At 47.1% G+C, this 11226-nt stretch overlaps 1 protein-coding gene across 1 annotated transcript in view; it reads right to left on the reverse strand.

The window, feature by feature from the left end:
* LOC129328009 (zinc finger protein 665-like) overlaps nucleotides 1-9459 on the reverse strand; it is a 48685-nt gene extending 39226 nt beyond the window's left edge. Inside the window, exons 1-8 of the mRNA XM_054976752.1 lie at nucleotides 9344-9459; nucleotides 6240-6390; nucleotides 5969-6068; nucleotides 4110-4192; nucleotides 3132-3258; nucleotides 2187-2279; nucleotides 702-1082; nucleotides 396-617 (exon numbers count right to left, since the gene is read on the reverse strand). Of these exons, the coding sequence (XP_054832727.1) occupies nucleotides 396-617; nucleotides 702-1082; nucleotides 2187-2279; nucleotides 3132-3258; nucleotides 4110-4192; nucleotides 5969-6068; nucleotides 6240-6390; nucleotides 9344-9459 (1273 nt within the window). The remainder of the gene's footprint in view (nucleotides 1-395; nucleotides 618-701; nucleotides 1083-2186; nucleotides 2280-3131; nucleotides 3259-4109; nucleotides 4193-5968; nucleotides 6069-6239; nucleotides 6391-9343) is intronic.
* Nucleotides 9460-11226: the final 1767 nt, after the last annotated feature.

Raw genomic sequence — 11226 nt, forward strand, 5'->3', positions numbered from 1 at the left:
ACACTCTGAACAGTTGTATGGTTTCTCCCCTGTGTGGATTCTTTGATGGTAAGCAAGACCAGAATGGTGACTGAAACTCTTTCCACATGAGGAACAGCTATATGGTTTCTCTCCTGTGTGAGTTCTTTGATGGGAAATAAGTTTTCCACTCTCTGTGAAGCCTTTTCCACACTCAGAGCATTTATATGGTTTCTCCCCTGTGTGGGTTCTTTGATGGTAAGAAAGACCTGAACTGTGACTGAAGCTCTTTCCACACTGTGAACATTTATATGGTTTCTCCCCTGTGTGGATTTTTTGATGGGAAGTGAGTCCTGAATTGAGACTGAATCTCTTTCCACACTCAGAGCACTGATATGGTTTCTCTCCTGTGTGGGTTCTTAGATGGTAAGAAAAACTTGAGGAGTTAATGAAGCTTTTTCCACACTCTGAGCATCTGTACAGTTTCCCTCCCGTGTGGATTCTCTGATGGGAATTAAAACTTGAGCTGTCATTAAAACTCTTGCCACATTCTATACATTTATATGGTTTCTCCTCAGTATGGATTCTCTGATGGGAATTCAGGGTAGAGTAATGGCTAAAAGTCTTTTCACACACTGAGCATTTATAGGGTTTCTCTCCTGTGTGGATTCTTTGATGGGAAGTGAGTCCTGAGCTGAGACTGAAGCTCTTCCCACACTCAGAGCATGTGTATGCTTTTTCACCAGTGTGTGTTCTCTGATGTGCAGTGAAGTGGTCCTTCCTGATGAAGCTCTTTCCACACTCTGAGCATCTGTGCACCTTCTTCTCTGTGTACAATCTTTTATGAAACGTAAAAGTTTTACTCAGAATGAAGTTCTTACACTCTGTCAGTTTCAACAGTTCCTCCTCATTTGCCCTGCTCTGTTGTATGCTGGGGTCCGACGGTCCAATTAAGAAGTCTTCCCACAGAGGGAATGTAATCTTTTCCCGTTCTCTGTGAATTTCTTGTTGCATTGCAATTCCCAGGCGGCTGGCACTCTCAGAAGCGGCAGATTCCTCCCTCCACATCTGCTTTTCTTCCATTTCTCTTTTCTGTTCTTCTTCTCTTCCCTTGCTTTTCTGCCCTGTAGAAGTAAAGAGAGAAACTGATTAGGAAGAAGCGATGGGATGGACGAAAAAGAAGAACTCATTTTGGTGTAGTGGTTAAGAGCGGCAGGACTCTAATCCGGAGAGCCAAGTTTGATTCCCCGCTCCTCCGTTTGAAGCCAGCTGGGGGACCTTGAGTCAGACACAGCTCTCTGGAGCTTTCTCAGCCCCACCCACCTCACAGGGTGATTGTTGTGGGGATAATAATGACATACTTTGTAAACTGCTCTGAGTGGGTATAAAGTTGTCCTGAAGGGCGATATATAAATCAAATGTTGTTGTTGTTGTTGTTGTTACCTTGCTGAAGGCACCATCTCGGGGCAAAACAATAAATTGTGCAGTGTCTGATGAAAGCCCTGCACTGACTTCTTTTTCTAGCACTCCCTTGGAACATTCGGCTGGGGTGGGGTTTGCGTGTCCTCACCCTGAGAGGAAATCAGTTGGTTCTATTTCAATCCAGGTCTAGATCTGGAAGAGGGACACACACACAGAGCAGTGTGGAGTTCAGGCAGACTGGTGTAATCACAGGCTATTCCTGACTCTAGGCCACCTGACTCTAGGTTCATCCAAGAATGGAAAGGAAAAGATACAAAGACATCCCCCGCCCTTGCTCTTCTGGCTTTTTTCCTCCATCAGTTTTTCTCTGGCTAGGCCTAGTGGGTGAGGAGCTCGAAGCCTGTACAACTGCACCCCTCACAAGCACACATATTGTCATTAGGCAGCATCCTGAACAAGGCAGGTCTCCTCTTTGACCAAGGACAAGAGTTCAAGTGGCCCTGTATCCTAGAGAGGAGAAGAGGCAACCAGTGTCTGCTGGTTCCCCTGGCACTAAAGGAGAGAAGGGTAGGAGCCAGGTGAAGATCGAAGGGGAGGGCACTCCACAGGGCACTGCTGATAAAGCCCCAACTCTGGTCCGCACCTGTCCCACCTCTGAAGCTACAGTTCCTTGTCCTGTTTAAATTTACTGAAAATCGAAGGCTGGGTAGGGGGAGGGCAGGAGACTCATAGCTTCATGGGTTATTGCTTATACTGCCTGGTGCTTGCAAATAGGAAAAACAGAGAAAAAAAAACCCAGTAGCTACCTGTCAATCTCTCTTCCTCCACGGAGACCTGTCCAAATGGATCTTCCCCTTCCTCCAGCCAGGAAGCCTGCTCAAGTTTGGGAATCACAAGCCCTTATTCGGAGAAGGAAAAACACACTAATTATTTCTGGCCCATGCCGCTACATCCATTTTTCAAGCCTTAGTTTGCAGAAGGGAAGGGAAGGTGCTTTAAGGCCTGGACACAGAAGACGCAGTGGGGGTAGCTGCTGCAAACCAGAAACTTCAACCTAACTCTGAAATGTGGCCTAGGCTTGCCAAGCATGTTTTGAAATCACCCTGAGAAAAGGGCATCATGGGGCAAAAGCCAGCAAGGGTAGCTTTGGGCCCAAGGACTGGGAAGGGAAGCCCAAGCTGGAAGGAAGCTCTCTACGGTAGCCCAAATCAGGAACCAGCCTTTGACACCCGAGCCTGACGCCACCAAATGCAGCTTCCGTCACTGCTCTGTGAAGAACACCAACAACGCCACCTGGAGTGTGCTATGGCACAGGCATTGTTGAGAAGGGCTAACGGGGGTGTGCGTCTAACCATCTGTGCACTTCACGGAGCTGGACTTTCCCAATTCCCTTCCTGCTGCAGTCCACTGAAGCTTTGTTCTCAGGGTTCAGCAGGGCAAAGCCTGGGGTGTGAAGTGGGACAGAGGAATTCGGGGAAACCACCCCACTCGCTTCCACAAACAGAAATCTCAATCAGCGCATGGCTGAATACATGGCACCGTTCTTGAACATTCCTAAATTGATTTTAGGGCTAAAATCAGTTCAAATAACAGAAAAAAACCTCCAATTTTACAGTTAAATAAAAAGAACAGCAAAGAAACACAGTTCTTTTGTTTTACATGCTTGGTGACTTCCCTAGCATGTGGAGACAGACAGACAATAGGAGCGATTCTTGCTTTCGGTATCAATTAACAGAAAGGGAGAGCCGTACCGAGAGAGGCCAGGTTCCCGTAATTCTCCTCTGTGACTTCCCTGTGCAGAGCCCTTTGGCCCGGATCCAGCAGCGCCCACTCCTCCTCCGAGAAATCCACAGACACATCCTCAAAGGTCACCAGAACCTGAAAGAAGGAACATTTTCTATTTAGCAATAATGTAAGAATCCATAACAATTATGAGCCTGGAGTTCTCCAACAGGAACCAAAGAAAGCTTTTTTCCCCTGTTTCAGGTGAGTAGCCATGTTGGTCTACAGTAGAACAACAGTAGGATTTGTGTTCTAAGGCACCTTAGAGACCAACAAGATTTCCAGGTAGTTTCAGGTGAGTAGCCGTGTTGGTCTGTAGTAGAAGGGCAAAATTCAGGTCCGGTAGCACCTTAAAGATGAACTAGATTTCCAGGGTATGAGCTTGTTATCTAACGAAGGGAGCTCTGACCCTTGAAAGCTCATACCTTGAAGATGTCCAGGCTGTAAGTCTTCAAGAGTCAGAGCCAAACTACAAGTGATGTCTTACACAGGTTGGACACTTGTCAGCTTCCCTCAAGTTTTGATGGGAAATGTAGGTGCCCTGGTCTTGCAGCTGTAATGGAGAGCCAAGCTGTAAAACCAGGGCGCCTACATTTCCCATCAAAACTTGAGGGAAGCTGACAAGTGTCCAACCTGTGTAAGGCATCACTTGTAGTTTGGCTCTCAGATACAGGGAGGCGATCTCTGAACCTCGCTATCCCAGGCAGAAGTTGGGAGAGGGAAGCAAAGAAGGGAGTCAGGATGTAAAGCTACCTTGAGAGGTTTGATCCTTGAAAGCTCATACCCAGGGAATCTTGTTGGTCTCCATGGTGCCACTGGACCCAAACCTTGGCATTCTTGTTGGCAGTTTTGATAGATAATGTGGATCTCAGAGAAAGGGGGTGTGAAGAGGACAGGGGCACCCTGGTAACGCCCCATTCCTTCTTCCCACTGATTTCGTTCCCTACCTGATCTAGCTGCACAGATGGCATGACTGCTGCTTCCCAGTCAAGGGAAGGCCCAGAATATCCATCTAGTGTCCTTCCAGCGCCTGAGAAGGAGAGAAAGGAAGGGGGAAGGTGTTGAGCTTTTAGAATCCATCAGCTTCGATAACAAAAGATGAAACTCCCATATAGTCTCTAAGACAATTGTGAGAATTCCTTTGTGAAAAGTAGAAAGGGGATGAACTTTGTGAAAAATAGTGGGTTCAGACTTGAGTTAAATCAACAGCTCTTTATTAACAGGAACACACTCAACTGAAACTTAACGGAAACCCTCAATATATACACAGCAGCTCCACCCCCAGAACAACTAATAACCAATGAGAACACATACTTTTCAATACCTTTATTTGCATAACCCATCTATTACTTAACTTATTTACAGCTCAGTGATTGGTCTTTATCTTGTCATCCTGATTGGCTGCTATCCGTACTTAGCAACCAATGAGAGTCTAGCCTTGAGTTCTCTTGCAAGCTAGAGTTCGACCAATGCATTACAAACTTCATCAAGACAACTCAACGCCAGCAACTGCTGTTATCTGGAACTAGCAATGCAGACAGAATCATGAGGAACAGTAGCATAACAGAGTATCGTGAAAACCTAATGCAATATTCATACAACAATTACAAAGTCATCGATTCATTCTTATTATACCAATGCACAATTCACAATCAATAACATAGTGCGGAACCAGAAGTGACAAAAGGCACAGGTTGGACACTTGTCAGCTTCCCTCACGTTTTGATGGGAAATGTAGGCAGCTTGGCGGAATGTTGGACAAGTGACAGTTGAAAAGTCCATTGGACGGCAGTCAGAGAGCCAAGCTGCAAGACCAGGATGCCTACATTTCCCATCAAAACTTGAGGGAAGCTGACAAGTGTCCAATCTGTGCCTTTTGTCACTTGTAGCATGGCCAATAGACCATGCAATTTCCCCACTCTAAAGACCTATACATAAAGTGCTGGTGTATACAGTACAATTGATGAACAATCATTTAGCAACATTCAACATTCCTTTTACGAGCAATTTAAAGTGCATAAAGTCCATCATTGACAAACTTGTTGTCTGGTTTGTTGATGGCTGAATAGGCTCTTTTAGGAATGATGAAATTGACGTCAGCTCTTTTGACCATCTTTGACAAAGAATGGAAATAGGACCCTCAGTGAACCAGTCTGCAAATCCGATGGTTTTTCCTTCATCCTACACACCCAGACCTATATCTGATATTGATGGACTTTATGCACTCACAAAAGGGATATTGAATGTTGCTAAATGATTGTTCATCAACTGTACTGTATGCACCAGCACTTTATGTATAGGTCTTTAGGGTGGGAAGATTGCATGGTTTATGTTATTGATTGTGAATTGTGCATTGGTATAAGGAGGAGTCAATGACTTTGTAGTTGTTGTATGAATACTTTATTTTGTTAGGTTTTCACAATATTCGGTTACGCCACTGTTATCTGGAACTGAGCTGCTCTGGCCAATCAAAATGGTGTACGGAATAGGGGTCCTTATGTGGAGAATCTGCTCCATGAGAGAAATTCTGGGAGGGAATAAATTATTCTTCATACACATTTCATAATCTGCTCCTTTTATGAAAGCCCTCTCCCTCTTGCTGCCTCCTGGCTATAATTCCAAGGTCTGGCTTGAACCTATAAAACGGCTGATGCGCCATTTTAAATCATGTTTGAAGCTCCAGGCAAACAAGTGTCCCATCTCTGCAGACTGTAGAGGGGTGTATAAGCAGCCCTTGAATTTCAGGATTACTTAGGAGGAGGAAACTGAGCTGAAAGATGACCCCTATTAAATTCACCCTCCTTACCCAGTAAAGCGGCGCTTCCATCGCTCTCCTTCTTGACCTCCTCCAAAATTAATCTCTGCCACGGCGCTGCTGGAGCCTCTGCTGCTCCTTCCGAAGGCCTCTGAAAAGGCAGAAAAGGAAAGGAGAGAGCGGTCAGGAAAGGAACGACGTCAGCGAATGCCTGGAAAAGTGGACATGAATTATGGACTTTTTCTTGGTTTCCTGAAAAGGCAGGTTGGGAGGTGGGGGGAATGAAGACAGCCGTTCCCACATCTTTGGGGGAGACCCTTACCTGCTCTTCCTGCTTCACGGCCCATGCCTGGCTCTGGAGGAAGCCTTCTGCCGGGGCCACCCCCTGGGAACTGGGCTCCGGCTTGGATTCCCTGGTCCAGCTCTCCATCTCTTGGGGCACAACAGCCAGGATCTCCTCGATCTTCTGCCTCCTTTTTTGTTGAAGTGAGGAACAGCAGAACGGGTGGAGCTGTGAAGTCCACAAAGGTGTTCCATAAGCACCTGTCCAGGCAGACGGGGCAGGAAGAGAAGGAAGCCAGCGAGAAGCTGCGTCCTCTCTCTGTAGGGAAAAGGGAACATTTCCAAAACAGATGACTGGCTGCCTCCAGGAAATGCGCTTGCCAGGCAAGAAGGCAGCAGGTCCCCCCTGCTGCCGCCTCCATAACCGAACTTCACAGGTAACCTGCCCCTGAACATGGAGGCTCCATTTAACCACTGATAGGTCCATCCACCACGAAAGTGTATCGTCTCCCTTTATAATCGCCAGCATTTCCTGCAGCTGTGAGCTGTGTACATTAATTGTGTGTGTTGTGAAGAACTTCCCTCTCTCTGTTCTCCATCTGCTTCATGAGGTGATGTCAAGTTCTGACACCGGGAAAAGAGGGAGAAAAGATTCTCTCATCTTTTTCATGTCCCCCTTCCCCTTTCGCATTAGATGTTTTCTTTCTGCACCCAAAGCCACAAACATTTTAGCCTTTGGGGAAGGAGCTGCTATCCCATCCTCAATTTTACCGCCCACCTCTACATCTTTTCCGGCTCCAGGAGATCCTTTTTGAGACACCAAACCAAAGATCGACACACAGGAATTACAATAGGGACCATTTCTCAATATCGCCTTCTGGCTGCCCTCTTCGAAGCTGGACTTAAGATCCCTTTCCTCAGTTTAATATTCACACTCACCATACTGAATATTGTTTGCCCACTTTGGAAAGGCCCCTTTGGAGACGGGACATCCCAACCACCCGCCCTAGCAAATACCCAGTGCATCTCACCGCTCACGAGTCCTTCGGGACCAACTTTCGGGGGGGGGGGCATTGCCTTCTCCTTGCTCCCCATCTGCTAGGAAGGCAGGCTCTGGAAGGGGGTCCCGGCAGGGTGGGGCTCAGCTTTGTGCCCTGGCTCTTAGAATGGGGGGGGGGTCCCCTGGCACTCTCTGCACCCCCCAGCCACCCTTTAACATCCCCAGCGAGCTGACAAGCTGTACCTCCCCAGCTCCACTTCTCCCATTCGAAACCAGACAGAACAGGCGGTGCTCACAGCAGGGGGGAACGAGCTGGATGGGCGAGAGCACAGAAACGGACCGAATCCATACCAGGGGGTGGGCTTTGTCGGGGGTTCGAATTTGAACGGGGGGGGGCGGTTCTTGCTTGCTCGAGAAGGGGCAGCACGCACTCCTCCGGTACTTTCTGCCTTTGGATGCAGCCCCATCTCTGGATGCTTCTCAGCCTCCACTTGCACCCCCCCCTTTTGCTCCCCCTTTCCCTCCTTGCATCCCCTCCTCCTCCCCTTCCTCCACTGCTGCCCTGCCCCACCCCCCCACAATGCAATGCATCCTCAACTCACCCAGTCCTGGGGGCGGCGGAGGAGGTGGGGGGGGGGGGAGGCTGATGCCTGCAGCAAGGCCGCCTTCCCTCTATTGGGGGGAGTCTGGCAGGAAGTGACTCCCCAGTCCTCCAGCCCCTTTCCTCTCTAGGAATGCACACTCCCTGCCTTTAACTCTTTTTGGGGGGGGGGCTTTTGCAAGGAGCTGAGCGGGCGGAGAGGGAAGGGGGGCTTCGATGGGCGATCCGCGTTCCCGCTTGACCTGCCCCCCCCACCTCCCCCGCTGCAAAGTTTTCTTTGCGAGAATCTGGACTTTGATTCCTGCTGCAAAACCAAGGAGGTAAAAATGCACGGAGGGGGACGAGTGGAGGAAGCAAGGCAAAAGAATGGGGGGCGAACCAGAAGGGCTTGGCGAAGGAAGAGAGGACCGGGAAATCCCGCCCTCTCCCCCCCATCACAGATAATGTTAACTTGTGGCCAGACTGCAACGAATTGCATCCCATACGTACAAGGAACTGGGGGCAATAATGATGACTTAACGACTTGTGGATTTATGGACTAAGGAATATAAACATCAGAGAAAAAGAGAGCTTTTATTTTTAACAGGACGTGGAGAAAATTGGAAGCCTTCTTTTAATTTCTAGGATTTTTCTTTTCTTTCTATGTTTTTTCTTTGCTCTGTTTGTATGGTTTGTTGTTTGTGTTTGTCTGTTCGGGTTTTTTTCCCCTGTTTGGCTAGTTTTTGTGTCATTGTATCATGCTTTGTTTTTTAAAAAATTATATATAAAACTCTTAATTTTTTAAAAAAAGAACTGGGGATAGGTGTAACCTGCTGCTCTTTCATGGTTCCAGATCCCAGAATTCATTGATGATCCAGAAAAGGGCTAGATGTGAACTGACATCAACAACTCCAGAAAAAACAAGGGATCCCAAAGTGACATTTTCACAACAGAGTCAAAGAACTGAGCCAATAAAGAGCATATAGAATATAAAGAAACGCGCCTTTTAATGATTGTGCCTGATTTACGTACATTATTCTATGTTGTCATGCCAAGATGTGCCTTTTCTTAAATTATGGCATTTCTAGGCAACCAATATGGGAATAAACTCTTCTGGGGTGGTGTAAAATAGATAAGGAACAGAAAAGTAGTAAAACGTGTTACAGTGAGCATTTAGGTAGAGAATAAGTTATATCAAGGTGAAAAGAAATAAAAAATGGACCAAGGACAAAGTTATGTTGGGTTGACAAAGAGTAAAAATGACTTCTAAGGACTATAGGATTCTGTTGCTGTCTGGCCAACCAAGCTTTAGGGTTCTACAAGCAATGAACCCCCAAAGACTTATGGGGGCACCTCATTTTCACATAAAGAGGACACTCCAAGGTGTTTGTTTCCCAAGTAGGTTGTTTATTTCTAACTCCAGTGGGAAGAGAATACCTGCCCCCTTTTTTCTTCCTGCCTCCTTGCATGTGCAGGGCTTCTAGAGAGCACACTTTTTGTACCTCCTTGAGATCTCGGATTGCCTTTCCCTCCTCATGTCATCTCTTATCTATCCTTTACTCACAGCTCTCCTTTCTCCATCTTTTCTTTGCCTTTGCTGGCCTCTCCTTCAACTGGAGCAATGGTCTTCTCTCGCTCATAGACAGAAACCGCTGATGTGGCAGGGTAGGAAGGAATCATTCCCTGGGGTAGAAGGGCTGGAAATGGACTCCGTCATGAGCACCCCATCATGCCTTTGCACTCTTGCGTAGGCTCAGAAAAGGATGTGGGTGGCCATGTGCGTTTTGTAGTGAAAAGACAAGCGCACCCAGCAGGAGCCTGCAAATGGCAAGGGGAGGCAGCAGGGCTGTAGACTGTACGAGTCAGATGTTGTCTATGGCAAACAACAGTGACAAGCAGGGACTCCCTGTAATTTCACAGCACTGGGGGAGAAGAGGCCTTCTCTGTGCCTCTTACCCTTTCCTTCTAGGAGAGGTACTGGTACTCCATCCATTAATCATTTCTTTGACCAGATTGCTGTAGGAAAAGGGTCCCCAAACTTTTTGAGGCTGTGGGCCCCTCTGGAATTTTGAGAGGGGATGAGGAAAGACACCCCCAAAATGGCTGCCACAGAAGGCGGAGCCAAAAATATCTTCCTTCTCACACCTGGAAGAAGGAAATCCTGAAGGGAGGTTGGAATCGTACGCTGACTAAGGAAAGCTCAGGGCCAAGCTACACGAAAGACGAAAGACACTTGCCTGGCAAGTGGATTGAGTGGAGGGCAAGTGAACAGGGAGAAATACACTTGCCATTCAAGTGTCATTTGTCACTTGTAGCTTGGCCCTCAGTTGCTTACCTATCCTTAAGTAGAAACTCTTTTCATATGAATGAGGGAAGCCAGTAGCAAGCCCTACTTCGCAATGGCCCTGCCCTCGTTCTGAAAAACCCAGCAGGTGCCCAGCAGTGACCATCCACAAGAGCAGTAACAGACACTCTGTAGGTGACCTTATGGACATTTTTCTCCAACAACAGAACTTCAAAAGGAGACTTCAACACAAAACTTTCCCTTGCCCTGTCCAGACACACCATAACCTGGCAGTACAGCTGGGCTGAGAAATGAGGAGAGGCCAGTGGTGGTGCGGGATGATGCAGAGCCAGGTTCAATCATCGTAGCTCTGCTCGGTGCTTTTACGCATCCATAACTGAGGAAAGGGGAGGAGTGGAATTGGGGGCAGCATCGCTGGGCACAGAGTGAGAACCGGCATCCGAGGACTACATTCTCGCCTGTTGTCATTTCATTTGCTGATGACATTGCAATATTTTTTTTCCTTTCATGAAGTTCTTCCTTCAGTAAAGTTCAGGCCCAGCTCACTGCCCCCTTGATGACCCATCTTGGAATGTGGAGGCACATCAGGGCGTTCTTGCAAACATGTTTTCTCTAGCCATGCACCTGCGCATAAAGCTGCTCCGTAGAGAGTCCAAGGTTTTGCAGAGGTGATTTTCTTCTTATAATTATCAGTTGCGGTGATTTCATCTGCATCTCTCCAAAGCTCAAGGGGCTTTGACAAAGATCACCTTAGAAGCTAAAACCATAAACATCAGACTGAAGAACACGATGTAATTTATTCCACAGAGCTGAAAAACTCAGAGAATAACTTTGTTCAGAGATTTTGGGGGTGGCACTATGAAGTTTGAAGTTTACTGTCTGGACCAGACTAACTTTACAACTGCAAAATTGCTGCTGCTCTGATTTTGCAAGAGAGTTCTGGGTTTTTTTTTATTATTACTATAAAGGTGTATTACATTGAAGATTTGCAAGGAAGGAGATGGGCAACCCCATCCTAAGATCCCAGAACTAGGGCAACACTGTAGTCAGTATCTTCTGGGCATTCTTCAGAAGGGGAATAAGGACAGACAGTCATAGAATCATAGAATCATAAGAGTTGGAAGGGGCCATACAGACCATCT

This window comes from Eublepharis macularius, chromosome 4, assembly GCF_028583425.1.
Source record: "Eublepharis macularius isolate TG4126 chromosome 4, MPM_Emac_v1.0, whole genome shotgun sequence".
Lineage (NCBI taxonomy): Eukaryota > Metazoa > Chordata > Lepidosauria > Squamata > Eublepharidae > Eublepharis > Eublepharis macularius.